Here is a 16,510-nt window from a genome sequence, read left to right as displayed (position 1 = left end):
AGCGTCTCAATGTGGGTGTGTTGTCTCTGGTCGACACACAATGACTGTACCAAAGACTCCTGGAGCAAGTAGGGACATTAGGATGTAGAAAATCCTTCCACGCAGACCGATTTACCAATGGAGACTTTGGCCTTTCATTCCCGTGGCCCCTTTACTGGTGCCTAGGCTCCTATGGCCCTGTTGCCGGTGACAGAGAGTCACCCAAATTGAGCTGGAATCTTCAGCACATGGTTTGGAGTGGGTGTTGTTCATCTTTGTGGAGTCAGCAATTGACCTGGATCCTAGGCTACCCAAGCAGGTGTTCCCCAAAAGCATAAATGCCTCAAAGTACCACCCTGACAGAATTGCCACTATTTTATCTGCCTGTGACCACATCTTTATGGAGTCAGGAAAATGCAGCCCCCTGCTATGTGCACCATGATCTAATTGAACAGTGGAGCAGACCTGATGAGCTGAATAGCCTCCTTCTCGCACATCTTATGGTCTTATGGTTGTATGTGCCCATTCCAAAGCTGCATCTGGAGGTCGGAAAAGTAATGTCAATAGGATGACTTGCAGAAGAGAGTGCAAGTGATCCAATACCTTTCCAACAAGGTTTGCATCACTTCTTAACATTTTACACCAGAAGTCATCCTTCATTCTGTTTAATACAGTGGAACTTAAGCAGTTTAACAGGAGAGAATGTCATACTTTCACATTGACAAGTTCAAATCCTGATCTCTCCCAATATCTTTCTGGTAATTAAGTGGTTCCCTTTGCTGATTGGCTTGCATCAATTAAACTGCTTGCATCAATTAAGCCTGTGTATTTATCCTTGATCAATAATGGCTTGTAATTCCCTTGATCCTCGAGCTCTGGTGACAGCCTTGGATTGAGATGTAGTTATGTAAACTCTGCTTTTAAATTCTTCTTTCATATGAAATTACAATCACTGTCTCTGACCCTTCATCCAGTTTGAGGCACAATATAGAAAGCCTGGTGAATTTGAACAAATTTTCAGTTTAGAATATACATCAATTGTCATAGTCTCCCATGGTCAACCCTTTTGACTATATAAATATATTCTGCACAGCAAAACAAACCTTCTATCAAGTTGCCAACAAGACATATCTCTAAGCTTTTTAGTTTTACACTGTCCATTTTGTATTTTTGAAGACTTTTGCAAACCTTAATCAGCCCATATTTCAGATTGTGTATATTGAATAATTTATATAGGATCACATTCATATAGCACTATTTAAAACTCATCGCTGCTCTTCTACTTAAGGATTACATCATTATTAGGATCTTCATAATCACAAAGAACTTGTGGTAGAACTGTGGAGCTTGCAGGAGTTGGCACAGTATCAACGTGAACTTTCCTGAGCAACAATACATGCTGGTCTTCAATCTTGAACTTATTTCTGGCAACACAATGACAGGCAATGGGACAACTTACCAAATATTCATTGGAATGGGGTAGGTTACCACACAGTCACAGGAGTGGGGGAGGTTACCATTTGTTAAAATCCACCCATTATTCTGATTGGTGTCGAGGAGAAACGCAGGAAATCTTAAAACAAATATGTTAAAACAATATCTTAAAAGAAAGGTCCTCTTATCATGAGTTACCATTTCTGAAAAAAATCTAAATTGCCCAGTAATCTGCTCTGATATGGATGTTGAAAGTCCAAGTTTCTGATCAGTTTCAAAATATAAGCGCTTTAATAGTAACAAGCCTGAGAAACAACAAAGATACTGTGCAAGCTTCTTACAAGCTGTGTCTGGTGCACCAGTGTAAGTTTTCAACTTCTGCCTGGGTTATAAGACTGACAGTAAACCAACTGTAACCAATCAGACACCGGTTCTATATGCCAGCAGTCATTTAAAAGTCTGTCCCGCTTGTCCACCTGTCAATAGATTGCTTCATCTGATTTCTATTAGAAAATGTTGAGGCTTATAACGATGCTTTGCTATCACCCTAATGCTATTTTTTACCTTTAATGTGCACCCTACTTTACCCTTTTTCCTCCTTGTGGCATTACTAATGGCTTGTTATTTTCCTTTTCCTTTTCCTGTTCTCACCTTGGTAATGTTCCCCTCGTTTCTAATCCTGCAGTCCTCTTTGCATACTGCCCGTCAGAGTGCTTCTGAAATTCCCAGTGCTGCGGACCTTGTCAGTGCAATCGAAAAGCTGGTTAAAAGTAAACTGGTAAGTTTAGAGCTTCTAGAAAAGAAATGGATTTACAGTGCAACTTTCAAATACTTCTCCTCAATCAGACAATTTTTTTTCCAGTTTTAGAAAGTGGTAGAGCTTTTGCCTTACGCTCAGATAATCACAAGTTCACACAGCAGCCCGGGAGAAGCTCGTGATCCATGGTTGACACTTCAGTTCAAGATTGTTACTGTTCCATTTTCTGGTTGAAATTAACCTATGCCATGTCTACCCACTCAAATGGACATGAAATATCCCATTGCACTGTTTGAAGAAGAGCAGGGAATGCTCTTAATTTCCTGGAAAGCACTTGTCCTGCAGCCTATATAAATAAAGCATGTTTTCTGCCTGATTTAGAGATAACACAGTGTGGAGCTGGAGGAACACAGTAGGCCAGGCAGCATCAGAGGAGCTGGAATGCTGACATTTTGGGACAGGACTCTTTTTCAGAAATGGGGAGAGGAAGGGAGCTCAGAAATAAATAGAGAGGAAGGGTGGGCCTGGGAAAGGTAGATGGGCGGATGATAGGTGAGCGCAGGTAGGCAGTGGTGGGGATTGGTCAGTGAGGTATGAGGAGTGGATAGGTGGGAGAGAAGATGGACAGGTTGTATCAGGTCAAAGAGGTGGGGACAAGAGGGAGGGTTGATCATGGGATGAGGTCTGGGGTGGGGAGATTTTGAAACTGGTAAAATCCACATTTAGGCCATTGGGCTGTAAGCTCCGGATGCAGCACATGAGTTTCCAGGTGGCGTCATTGTGACACTGGAGGATGCCCAGGATGAACACATCCCCCAGGGAGTGGGAGGGAGAGTTGAATGGTTCACTACTGGGAGGTGTTGTTGTTTGTAGCGAACAGAACGCAGGTTCTCTATCTTGTTGTAGTTTGTCTCTGCATATTGGCCGATGAGGTTCTCTAAATTGCAACAATACCTAAACTTCAATAGTGTGTCACTGGGTGTGAAATTCTTTTGGGACATTCTCAGGTCATAAAGGACAGTAATTAGTTGCATTGTTTTCTTCAATCTTCGCTACAATGCACTTACCATGAAACAATGAGGAATAATACATTTCGCTTGAATGATAGTGCTTCTGCAAAAGGACTGAGTTTTGTTTGATTCAGTTGGTAGTCACTCTACATTATGTGCAGTTGGCCTGGACTGCAGTTGTGCTGAGTGATGCTTCCTCTCACTTGGCAGGTATAGACTTTGTCACTGGACTACTTGTCTAGAGTGCGAGGCCAATGCAGTAGGTACGTGGTTCTGACTTCCACCCTCGTAGGTGCTAAAGTTTGAATTTAATTAATAAATCTGGAAACTGAAAAGAAACTTGTTTAATGTTGACTATGAATTATTGATTACCATAAACACCCATTTGGCTCACTAAAGTCTTCATTTGAGTGAAGAAAATCTATTATTTTCACCTGCCTCTGGTCTATATGCGACTCCACATCAGCAGCGATTTGGCTGACGCTGAAGTGGCCTATCAAGCCATTCAGTTGTATCAAACCGCTACAGTCTGAGAAAACAAATGAAACAGAATGGACTACCCAGCATCGCTCAAGGCACCAGAAACAGATTGCCCCTCAGCTGTGTCCAACTCATTTCCCACAGTGTGCCCTCATCCTTTCCCTCCCACAACAATGATAGGGTCCTTCTTGTCCTCACTTGCCACCCCTCTAGCTTCTGCATCTCAATGATCATATGCTGCCACCTCCAGCAGGATGCCACTACCAGACATATATTCCCCTCCCTTCCCTTGTCAGCATTCCACAGGGACCTTTCCCTCCGGGACACTCTGGTGCACTCCTCCTCCATTCCCAACAATTTCCCACACCCACACTGCACCTTCCCATGCAATTGCAGACCTTGCAGTACTTGCCCATTTACCTTCTTCCTCCCCCCCCCCCCCCACCCCTCACTACTGAGGACTCAGACAAACTTTACTGGTGAAGTAGTGATTTAGCTGCACTTCATCCAATCTAGCCTTCTGTATCTGTTGTTCTCAATGTGGTTTCCTCTACACAGGGGAGTTGAAACACAGATTGTTTGACTGCTTTGCTGAACACCTAAGCTCTGTCCATTGAAATGACCTGCGCTCCCAGTTACCTGCCACTTCAGCACATCACTGTGTTCCATTGCCAACATTTCTGTCTCATAGTGTTCCAGTGAGGCTGAACATAATCTGAAGGAACAACACGCCATTTTCTTCCTAAATACCCGACAGGTTTCAGTATTCAACATTGAGTTTCGGAATGTGAAAGCCTGTATGTTCATAACCTTACCCCCACACCCATGGGTCTGGCCTGTATGGGTTGTGCCAGCTCATTTTCAACCATTTACATTTCTTATAAGCACCCTACTCAGCATTTATCTCTCTGTCAGCTTATCATCAGCAATCTTTGTTTATCTGTCCTTTAGTTTTCTCCCTCTGTCTATCTCACCAGACACTGCCTCCGTGTACCCGAATCACTCCTACCCCTCCTTCAGTCATCAGCATAAATACCTTTCTTTCCCAGCTATTTTCAGTTCTGATGAAGAGTCACTGGACTCAAATCGGTAATTCTATTTTTACTCTCTACAGATACAGTCAGACCTGCTAAGTTTCTCCGGTACTCTATGTTTATTTCAGCTTTCCAGCATCTGCAGTTCTTTGTTTTTATCACCTGGTCAATGATGCTTAGTTCAGGTTCTGCCAGCCCCATTCAGTTTCTGACCTCACTGTGGTCTTAGCCTGATCATTTACAAGAGAATTGAACTCGAGAGGGTAAGTAAAATGGTGCTTGACATAAAAGCAGTATTTACTGAACGTGGCATCGGGCGTTCTCGCAGAACAGGTATAGAAGGGAATCAAGGAGAAAACTCTGCTGGCTGGAATCATACCTAGCACAGAAGAACATGGTTGTGGATGTTGCAGCTCAGTCATCTCAGCCCTAGGACGTCTGTGCAAGAGCCTCTCAGGGTAGTGTGCTAGGCCCAAATATCTTCAGCTTCCTCATCAATGACCTTTCCTCCATAGTAAGGTCAGAAATGGGAATGCTCACTGATGATTGCTCAGAGTTCAGCACTGTTCACCACTAAAGTAGTCCCTGCCCGAAATGCAAAAAGACCTGGACAATACATGCTTGTGCTGACAACTGGCAAGTAACATTTATGGTCCACAGGTTCCAGACAATGACCATCTCCAGTAAGAGACAATCCAACCACTGCACTTTGACATTCAATGGTGTTACTGCCATTGAATCCCCCACAATCAATGTTATGGGGTTTACCATCGATGAGAAACAGAACTTGACCAGCCGGGTAAATACAGCGCCTATAAGAGCAAGTCAGCGGCTAAGAATTCTGCAGCGATTAACTCAACCCCGACTCGTCTACAGCTGTCCATTTACAAGGAATGTCAGGAGTATGACAGAATACTCCCACTTGCTAGGTGAATCCAACTTCAACAACACCCAATAAACTTGATGCAATCAAAACAAAGCAGCCTGCTTGATTGGTACCGCATCTAACATCTTCACTGACATTCAACATTCACTCCCTTTGCTGCTGATGCACAGTGGCAGCGTAAGTATCAGCTGGAAGATGCATTGCAACAATTCTCCTTTAGACAGAACCTACCAAACCTGCACCCACTCCCACCGGAACAGATACATGTGAAAACCACCACCTGCAAGTTCCCTTGCAGCCACACACCATCCTGTCTTTGAAATATCTCGTAATTCCTTCACTCTTGCTGGGTCACAAACTTGGATCTCCTTCCTAATAGCACTGTGAGTGTACCTACACCATATGGACTGCAGTGGCCCAAGAAGGCAGCTCGTGACCACCTTCTCAAGGCAAATTAGGGATGACCAATAAATGCTGGCCTGGCCAGCTTAGCCAACATCCTGTGAATGAATTTGAGAAAATGGTTTTGGAATCACAGTGAAATGGAAGTTACAAAGGCAGCTTTCAAATTTTAAGTTCAATAGTACAACGTTTGTTCTGTTGCAGGGACATTGTTGTTACTTGACAGGAGGGTAGATAAATTGTCTGCCCCAATCTACTCGAATGGAAATTGGTTCTTCTGTTTCAAATCTTGCTTTTGTCTGAAGTGACTAATTTGAGCTACAGAACCATAAGTTGTAGAACTGGTAACGGGAACACTTTCAGTTGAGGAAAAAAGATTAGCGCATGAAACCATATTTTGACACAGTATGAAAGAGTGTAAGTTTCATTGCAATTTTCCTGCAGTGCGTTGAGGGCAATACATTCTGTAAGCCTTGTGCAAGCATGGTGATGATAAATGGGGAGATTTTGGAATGTGAAGTTTCAGTTTAAATTCCTTTGCTTCCACAGTTGCAAATTCCTTCAACCTATATGCATGAAATAAAATTCAAAAGGTGCAGTATCAGAAAGCATCCTGATCTGAGCAGCCTGATATGTTGGTACTATCTGATTAGCTCAAATGTAACTCAGTCCTGACAGGAAGGAATTCTCTGATGGTTTTGGAAATATGTTTCCAGAAGTATAAGCATGTTAACTGATGATTTGTTAGAATCTGCATCCCCGAAGTCCAACCAAAAAAAAGCTATATATTTAGCAACATTAGGTTGGGAAAAGGGCCTCTTTAGTAATTAGTTGTTTCATTATCTAATATTCCTTTGATGCAACTTGTCCTCTGTTTTCTGTATGCAACTTGCTGTGTTAAGTCCTCTCCACTGTGCCAGAAATGACATCGTGGATTAAGTTGTGTATAACTTTGTTTAATATGGAAGTTAGAATTAAACTTTTGTTGCAATGTGCCACCTTTAATATTTCCATAGGTCAATTTAACAGTGATCAAACGTTTCTCGGAAACATTTTTCAGCTGGAAAGTTTCTTTTCCTAATTGAAAAATGGAGACTTGACAATTATTTGCTGCAACTGCTATAACCAACAAGTCATATATATTACCAATTCTGCAGACTATAAATTGGACAGACAATGAACTCTGCTGTTAAGGAGCATTTCCTGACTTCTTTTACGTACTGTCAAACCTCAGTGTCGGATTCAGGCCATAGGAATATTTCTAAACCCTATGCATCCTGAAAAACCCTTTTGGTTTAACTGCTCAATTTTAAACAGCACATGTAATTTATATTCCTATTTTTGGTTCATATAAAATTGATTTAGATTAATCAGAGCCATCAAAAAGCATTTAATTAATCACAATGCGGACATTCAGGAACTAATTTTGATTGTGGTTTGCAAAGTTAAAACCTGTGAAAGCATTAATAGACTTATTTAATTCCAGCATTGTAAAGGAAGGCTTGTATTGCAGCTACACAGTAACGGTGCTTCTTATTTGCAAATTAGTAATATTTTGCCTTCTTTCATTAAACAAATTTGTTAGTAAAACATTCCATTTCTCTAAAAAAGAGTTCTGTTAATTGCCTTTGGTTTATGCTGTGTCTTGTGCTAGTCTTAAACTTATATTACACCAATAACCTTTGAGAAATTTGTGGAGATGAACACTATGTTTATTGAAAGCATCAGTGGGATCATGTGATGAAGATTAGCCGATTACGTATTTACAGAATATGCAGTATCGATGTATGCCATTTTTGCTTACTTTGTATTAAGCAAAAACTTTCAAAAATCAACAATTGTTTTATAGACTCTGGAACCAGGCTGCTCCTTTCGAAGTAATTTGAAAGATCCTCTTAGTCCTGAGTCAATGAATTCTTCAATGTCACCTGGAGACCTTGATGAAGAAAGACGAGCCAAAGCACTTAAAGGCAGAGCGTAAGCTATTTTTTCTTCAACATTACAGTGAAATCTAACATTAAAAACTGATTACAATCAGTATATTTAGATATGCTACTTTGCCTCCAATTCTTTAATTTCATATTATGCAGATCTAAATAAAAATTGAAATTCTAGATTAAAGAATCAGAATCATTGCAGTGTTATGTACCATCTTATATTTGCAGTTACTAGGGAAGATTAAATATGTTGCATACAGTATTCCCATTCATTGTAAGTTCAGCTAGTTGAAGAATGCCATGAATCAGATGATCAGCATGTGACTCAGAAACAGTAATTGTGTTACAAACTAGATTAGTTATAATGGCTGAGATAAAATCTCACTTCTTTAATTTGAAGGCTTAATGCATTTGAAGTATTTTCTATCTGGAAGTTATGTTATTACATGTTCACCTCTATTTTTGGCTCAAACTTTGGTTCAAGTTTCACAAGGCGTAGTAGAATTCAAGTGCTACCTTTTGATCAGAAATAACTGATTTTAAGCTGGTACGTAATAATATTACCAGGTTTAAAATTATTTTTGATTGACATACACAATATAATTATTGAATCATTAGAATTGGATTCAGAGTGGTGTTGTTCAAGTTTCACAAGGCGTAGTAGAATTCAAGTGCTACCTTTTGATCAGAAATAACTGATTTTAAGCTGGTACTGTAATAATATTACCAGGTTTAAAATTATTTTTGATTAACATACACAATATAATTATTGAATCATTAGAATTGGATTCAGAATGGTGTTGCACACGATTAGACATTTAGTCCAAAAAGATGTAAAGTTCTCAGTCAATTGACAAAGAGCTGTTCAGCAAACATTTGTTGAGCTTCCTTCCAAGAAAATAAGGTGTTGAGGTTAGGAATGAGGTCTGAAAATTACATCAAAATGTATATTGAATGGAGGTGCTTACTGCTTTGGCTCCCCATTGTAGACAAGACCTTTAAAATCATGAAAAGGATTTGAAATGTAGGAATCTGCTGACTTCCAATGCCTCATTAATTGTATTTTCAAAAAAAAAAATTTCTGTGAGTTGCAGTGATATTTTCATGGCAAACAAATTTTGTGAAACAAGAGGTCAGGGAATATGCTCCATTTCTTGACACAGAAGTCGTGCTTGGATTAGAGTCAACTTTAGACGCCTCAAAACGTGCAGCTTTGGCAGCAGCACCAGGCTAACAGCATGCAAGCCTTAACATTTATCAGTCTTTGATTACCAGGGACCAGATCCACATTTCTCTGGTAGTTTGCTATCATTGAAGAATGAGGATGATGGATGAATCATTTAGACTTCTGATGTATAAACATTTCTTTATTCACAAGGTTGTGAGCTTTTGCAATTCTCGACCTCTGATAATCGTAAATCCTCCCCATTGATTACATTCTCGGCTGAAATGGATAGATTTTTGATCTGTCAGGGGATCAAAGGATAAAGGATGTGTGTGAGAAAGTGGAATTGAAGCTGAAGGTGTATCATGATCGTATTGAATGATGAAGCAGGTTTGAGGGACAGTCAGGTTTACCCCTATTCCTCTTTCTTGTGTTCATAAACCTTGCATCCCTTCTCTGTGCAATCTTAGAGGTTCCAATACTCACTCATCAGGCCTTCATGTATTGGAATGGATTAATGATTTTGAAATTTCAAGTGAATAACCAGGAGAAAAGTTTGATAACATTAGAGATTATGTCCTGTAAAATATCAGAAGTAACAGCCTGAATGTTCCCATGTAGGAAGTGAAAAATAATCAACTTAAAGTGGCTGATGTGCCTGAGGACACTGAGGGAAGTCCGATGGACAGTGTTTTTGTTTAAGATAATGGTTCTGAAACATGCGATGAAAGGTGTATATATAATATAAATTTTGGAGTTTAGATTTCAAATTAGATACAGGTGGGTCTTGGGTACTTCTATGTGGGGATTTCTTTTTTAAAAATGACAAGAGTCCTTCCAGAATAATGATTAAAATCCAACATTTTTGTCAGAGAGAAACTGACTGTAGATTCCTGTGGTGTTAATGGAAAATTAGTTATACTGTGGCATTTATGAAAGGTGGAGTAAGTGCATCAGGTCATTAGCTTTGTTCTAAGATTAGAAGAATTGAGAATTAAGTAATTTCTTTTAAAATTCAGTTAGAAGACACCAACATTTCATTTAGAAGCATGTTTAGATTCTCTTCTAGAAAAAAGATTCAGGGCAGTTCAGGGAACAACTTACTCAGCAGAAGTGTTTAACTTTTAGAACTTCCAAACCATAAGAGATCATTTGGAAATGTGTAGCTTATCAGTGCACTAAGACTATGGCTTTAATAGGTGTATTTTGTCCTTTTTATTAAGAAGAATGGTTGAGACAGAGGTAGAAAGTGGTCTACTTAAAGGCAATAAAGTAAAAAGCTTGTGAGGCCCTGGGATATTTTTTCTTAAATTTGGAACGATAGAAGCAGCCTGAATGGGTGGGCTTAAATTTCCACAGAACCAGGATTTTTAGCTTTATCTTTCTGCAGATGCTAGATGTGGAAGCTGGTGTTGAATAGTGTTAGGAAACAAGTTGAAACTTTTTTTTTCTCTGTGTTGAGATCATTTTCACAGTTGTATATATAGGTACCTTTGTTTATTTTATTTATTGTTTGCATAATAAACATTTGTTCTGTTGTTAAGGATGATGTACATCCACGCATGGATAATGTCTTAGTGAGTAACCACCATATTAATGAACAAACTTTTAAAAAAACATACAACCTGTCAAGCCCGATTTCATTCTGAGATCCGACTTGTCCACTAGTACCATCTGCTGGGATCATAACAAAAAGATTAATGTTGGAAGCTGTATTAAGATGTTGATGTCATACAAATCTAAGTGAATTCCAATGGGGTCAGATGTATGATCCCTGTCTTCCAGTAGTTTTAATCATTATTAGCAAATATTTTGAAGGGAATAAGTGATTCCCTCATTGATGGAGTGCCAGTTAGTTGGGCTACTTTGTTCTGGATGGTGTGAAGTTTTTTCAGTATTATTAGTGCTGCATAAATTGAGGCAAGTGGAGATATTCCATCATGTGCCTGACTTGTGCCTGTAGGTGGTGGCCACTTTTGAGAAGTCAGGAGGTGAGTTATCAACATCCTGGGGTTTACCATTGACCAGAAACTTGACTCGACTCACCGCATAAATACAATGGCTACAATAGTACGTCCAGAGCTAAGAAGTTGTGGTGTGCAATTCACCTCCTGACTCCCTAAAGCCACTCACCATCCTGACTTGGAAATTTATCACTGTTCCTTCGTTGAGGCTGGGCCAAATCCTAGAATTCCATCCTTGAGTGCGTTATGGGCCAACCTACACCACATTGACTGCAGCAATTCAAGAAGGCATCACCACCTTCTCAAGGGCAAAGAGGGACAGACAATCAATACTGGCCAGCCAGAAACACCCATACCCTGTGAGTGAATTGAAAAAATTCACAGAATTCCAAACCCCAGACCTGCTCTCTTATTCACCGTATTTATATAACCACTTCTATTAGGTTCCTGACCAGTGGTAACCCTTAACCATAATACTGTCATTGAATATCAAGGCTAAATGGTTAGATTCTCTCTTGAAATGGTCATTGTCCATGACTTGAGTTAAATGAATGTTATTATCTGCTTATCATTTCAAGCTTGAGTGTTCTCTATGTGTTGTTATTTGTTGACATGGACTACTTCAGTACCTGAGGAGCTGTAAACCTCAATTGCCAGCAAACATCTGCATGTCCTACCTAATGTTTGAAAGAAGGTAATTGATAAAGGAGCTGAAGATGGTTGCACCCAGGACACTATCCTGAGGAACACTTACAGCAGTGTCCTGAGCTGAAATCTTTGGTCTCCAACATCACAACCAGTGGAGCACTTCCCCAGATTCCCCTTTGACTCCAATTTGGCTCCTTAACACTGTGCTTAGTCAAATACTGCCTTGATATTAAGGGCTGTCACTCTTACCTCACCTCTGGAGTTCAGCTGTTTTGCCTGATATTTGAACTGAGTTTGAAATGACTTCTGCAGTGGAATGTCCTTAGTGGCTGAGACCAAACTGACATCAGTGAGCAGATTAGTGATCAGTGCTTGAACAATTTCTGAATTATTTGGTCATTTTCACTGCTGTAGTTGTACTGGAACAGCTTGGCTATGGATACACATTTTATTTGGAATATTGGCATGGGAGTCTTCAATATGATAGTCTTAATATTGGCAGGCCCCAAAGCTTTTCTTGTATCTTGTGCCTTTACCCAGTTTCTGATTTTACAAAGAGTGAATGAAATTTGCTGAAAACTGGTATTTGTAATGTTGGTGACCTCAAGAGGAGGCCACGGTGGATCATCCACTCACTGTACCTGGATGAAGATTTTTTGCTAATGTTTCAGCTTTGTCTTTTACGTGGACATGCTGGGCTCTGCTGTAGCTGAGCTTGAACATGTTTGTGGAGTCTTCTCCTCCATTTAGTTTTGCAATTGTGTATCAACATTCATGACTGGATGTAGCAAGTCTGCAAAGCTTTGAGCTAATCCGTTGGTTTTGGATTGTTCAGTGCTGTACATACTTGTTATCTCAGCTGCTTAGCATGTTTGTAGTCCTGTGTTTTGAATCATGCCATTGGTTCTGGCATAATCTCCTGTGCTCTTCACTGAATTAGGTTTGGTCCCTGCTTTGATGATAACGACACAATGAGGGATATGACTGTGAAGTTACAGACTGTGATTTGGTACTGTTGCTGCTGATGGCCCACAACATCTCATTGATACCTAGATTTGCTACTATATTTAGCTTGCATCTATTGGTTATTCTGTGATCATTGTGCTGTACAGCACATGGAAGGTATCCACAGTGTGAAAATTAAACTTGGTCTCCAAAAGCATGGTGGCCACTCTTAGCAATACAGTTACAACAGATATATTTGCAACAGATAGATTGGTAAAGATGACTTCAAATAGTTTTCTGCTTTTGCTAATTCTCTCACCACCTGTTGCAGGGCCAGTGTGGCAGTCGTGTGCTTCCAGACTCAATCAGATCAATAAGTAATGCTGTTCTCGAGCCTTTAGATTGCCTAGTGGTGTTATCAGTGGACTCCTAATCCAAAGACCTGAGTTCAATTTGAATTCAATATAAATCTAGAAATAAGAGTCTAATGATGACCATGAATTGATTTTCAGGAAAAACCCATTCAGTTCACTAGCACCCTTTAGGGAAGGAAACTGCCATCCTTATCTGGTCTGGCCTACATGTGACTCCAAACTCTCGGTAATGTGGTTAACTCTTAACAGCCCTCTTGGCAATTAGGGATGGGAAAACAAAGCTAGCCTGGCCAGTGATAGCCACATCATGTGAATGAATAAAAGAAATTGAACTTCCCCTTACCATTTAGCTCTGAGAGATCTGTTCTGCAGAGGGACAGGATATACTCAGGGATGGTAATGGACACTTCTGGAATATTGGTTGCAGCACATGATTAGATTAGCATCCCTATCTCAAGTTGTTGGTTTATTAATCTATCAGACTGCTTCCACCTTTGGCGCAAGTGCCCGGATGTTATTAAGGTGGACTTGACAAGATTGTGTAAATTTGTGCCTTTGTCATCTTCGGTGTCTAAATCAGTGCGATGACCCATCCATTTCTATTCACTCTGAGCTTTCTTGCGGTGGTTTGACCCAAATGCTTCCAAGGCCACTCAGAGGGCAGTTAAGAATCAACAGTATTGCTGTGGATCTGGAGTCACGTACACTAGACTGGGTAAAGATGACAAATTTCCTTCCCTAAAGGTCATCAGTGAACCAGATAGATTTTATTGCAATTGTTAGTTTTGCGATTGACAATACTGAATCCAGCTTTGCTTATGGATCAGATTTATTAGTTAATTGAACTTAACTTGCCCCAATGTCAGGGTGGGATTTAGAATCATACTTCTGGATCAATAGCGTGAGTCTCTGAATTATTAATCTAGTAACATTACAAGTATGCTTTTCTGTCACCCTTTTCAGTCAAGTTCTTAGACTCTTATTTGATGTCTAATTCCTAATTTTGCCAATGTTTTATTGGTGAAAATTTTGATTTAGAAGAGATTATTGAAAACAAATTATTTAAAATAGCCAAGGATAAAATAAGCAAATTCCTCAAGGATGCTGGGAATTTAGTTTGTGTGCAAATGGAATTGAATGCACCCTACTGATGTGGCCCAACACTCCATTTCTGAGTGCACCACGTTGGATTATAACCTGCAGTGGACAGTATTATGACAATGGGTGACACCTCTGAAATATTATGAACAGTTTTAATTTATATTTCCAGATGGCTGACATAGTCAAAACTACCTGTGAAGATAGCTTAAGTGGTTGCTTAGAGAGCGAGAAAGAGACCAATGGAATTTAACAAATGTAACACTTGAAGGTGTCGAAGAGATTTCAAACAGACTGGACTGTGATCTTTAGTGGCTACAAAAATACCGAGGTGCTGATAGCGACCTTCTGAACCGAAAGATTTCTCTTGCGGATTATATCCAAAATTTCAAACACATTTTGTATTTTATCCTTTAAAGAATAGGTAAGGGCACGGGGTGAAAAGGCAGTTTCAACTTTACTGGAATGTGCCAGTGCAACTAAATGTTCTTGTCCACCTACCTGTGTTTGAACATTATTGGTGTTGGTGAAGACCCTGTCTAACTCCAGGTGCAGCAATCCAGTTAAAAGTGAAACAGGACAACAAAGGACTCATTCTGAATACTGGAATTCAATCAAAGTCAAAAGATTTTAGACCTACAAAATATCAACTAATCTGTAAAACTAAGGACTGTGAATCTGACTGTTCACCAACCAATGCCAGCGCTACCAGTAATTGTAACATTCAACTATCTGCTATTCATGGACAATTCAGAGATGATCCATTTTTGACAATTACTTTTTGGATTCACCTCTTATTTCTAAGCTGTGTTTACGTGTTGTTTTTCTAATTCTCATTACATTTAGCAATGAATAATCTCACCATTTTGTTATTTCAAGAAAGTCTGGTTAAATTTGCTCATTTTAAACTATAAGTTCCTTTGGATCTGGAAGAAAGATGCTTGCATGGGAAGTAATCCTTTTCAAAGTGGCCTTGTAACCAGAAAGAGGGCGGGTAAATTATGGAGCAGAGCCAGTTTATCGCTCCTCACCCAGGAACTTAACTGTTTGGGATATTCCGTCTGGAACTGTAGTGAAGTGAGAATCTCACCTGAGGGCTGGTCATAACTAACATTTCTTTTAAGATAAATTCCTTCCACAGTCAAGCAATATTATAAAATGTAAAAAGAAAAATATGAGGTGACACTAAATGTAGTTTAAAAATAAAAGCCAAAGCGAACATCAAAAGAATCAGCTACTATTAAGAGGAAGCATATTTTGTTTGGAGCAGAAGTCAATACCAACTCTGATCCATAATTTATTTTTTCTAATCCTAATTACCTCCAACCCTTCTGCCCAGACAATTCTCCCCTAGTCTTGAAAACCTCCCACACCTATTCTCCCAACTCAGCTATGAAATCCCTGGCTCTGATCCAACTGTATGTCAGAAGATTGAACATTGTTAAGGAAATGGGCGTGGTCAGTGTCGGGGACTGAGTATTTTTTTGGGTAAGAGTTGTGAACACTGTTGGTGGGTGAGAGAGTGTTTAAGGAAGGGCTAGTACTGTCAATTGGTGAAGCTGTTCAGTGTCAGAGTGACAGCTCTAAGTAAACCTAAAATAATTTGTTTTCTCCCAGTTTCAATGTGTCCAATGAAAGATTACTCAAGAGAGAATTGCAAGTAATTTTATTTCAAAATGAAGCCACGGGATAATTAGATTCCATTTCTGAAATCACCATTTTCGACCATGAAACAGCTGTAAACAGCACAACAAACACAAACTTTGGGACATTTAATCTATTTATTTAACAGAATGTGGCAACCAGTGCTGTAAGAGCAGGCGCGGCTTCTACACAGACTCTATACATTGCTGCATGTGAGGATTCCTGTGCTGAGTTTCAAAGGATCCTAGAATAAAAGATTGGCCAGAAAATTAGAGGAAGATAAGTCAGCAACTGTTTGTCTGGTCACTGACTGACTGAAAAAGGAGTTCTATTTCTCTCCAGCACTTTTAGACCATGTTTTTCAATGTTCTCTGAATTCTTTGATTAGTTTCAATGCTATAATTCACAAGAGGCTGGCAAAACCTTCATGAGATAAAAATAGAGCAGTAAATGTTGGAACTCTGGAATCAAAGCAATTAACCCAAACTGAAAGCGCTGACCTGTCTTTTTTTTTTCCAAACTATGAGAGACCTGTCATGACATTCCAGCATGTGATGTATTTACTCCAAGCTCTTCTGTACATACAACTTTCTAAACAAAATGATTTTAAGTTTTCCTTAATGTTTTAGTTATTTTAAGCTCAAATAATAATTAATTACTAATAACCACAACATGATCCAGAAATTATTGTTCTTCACGAAACGACGTGTTTTATTCCGTGGCCAGTCATCAGTATTGTAGATGATGCAGTTG

At 39.6% G+C, this 16,510-nt stretch overlaps 1 protein-coding gene and 1 long non-coding RNA gene across 7 annotated transcripts in view; one reads left to right on the top strand and one right to left on the bottom strand.

Moving 5' to 3' along the window:
- kalrna (kalirin RhoGEF kinase a) overlaps window positions 1-16,510 on the top strand; it is a 693,809-nt gene that overhangs the window by 581,876 nt on the left and 95,423 nt on the right. For both annotated transcript variants that reach the window (XM_059647272.1, XM_059647273.1), the window contains 2 exons: window positions 2,099-2,191; window positions 7,832-7,959. In XM_059647272.1, the coding sequence (XP_059503255.1) occupies window positions 2,099-2,191; window positions 7,832-7,959 (221 nt within the window). The remainder of the gene's footprint in view (window positions 1-2,098; window positions 2,192-7,831; window positions 7,960-16,510) is intronic.
- LOC132209821 (uncharacterized) overlaps window positions 1-16,510 on the bottom strand; it is a 122,046-nt gene that overhangs the window by 38,841 nt on the left and 66,695 nt on the right. Inside the window, exons 4-5 of one of the 5 annotated variants that reach the window (XR_009445948.1) lie at window positions 10,710-10,761; window positions 7,716-7,918 (exon numbers count right to left, since the gene is read on the bottom strand). The exons of 1 other annotated variant lie outside the window; for it this stretch is intronic. This is a non-coding gene — a long non-coding RNA (uncharacterized LOC132209821). Of the gene's footprint in view, window positions 1-7,715; window positions 7,919-8,528; window positions 9,386-10,709; window positions 10,762-16,510 lie in introns of those variants that run through there. 3 more of the 5 variants (XR_009445950.1, XR_009445949.1, XR_009445951.1) reach the window with 3 other exon arrangements.

The sequence above is a fragment of the Stegostoma tigrinum genome, chromosome 7, assembly GCF_030684315.1.
Source record: "Stegostoma tigrinum isolate sSteTig4 chromosome 7, sSteTig4.hap1, whole genome shotgun sequence".
Lineage (NCBI taxonomy): Eukaryota > Metazoa > Chordata > Chondrichthyes > Orectolobiformes > Stegostomatidae > Stegostoma > Stegostoma tigrinum.
The sequence above is the reverse complement of the archived record's forward strand: the minus strand, read 5'-3'. Positions and strand labels throughout refer to the sequence as shown.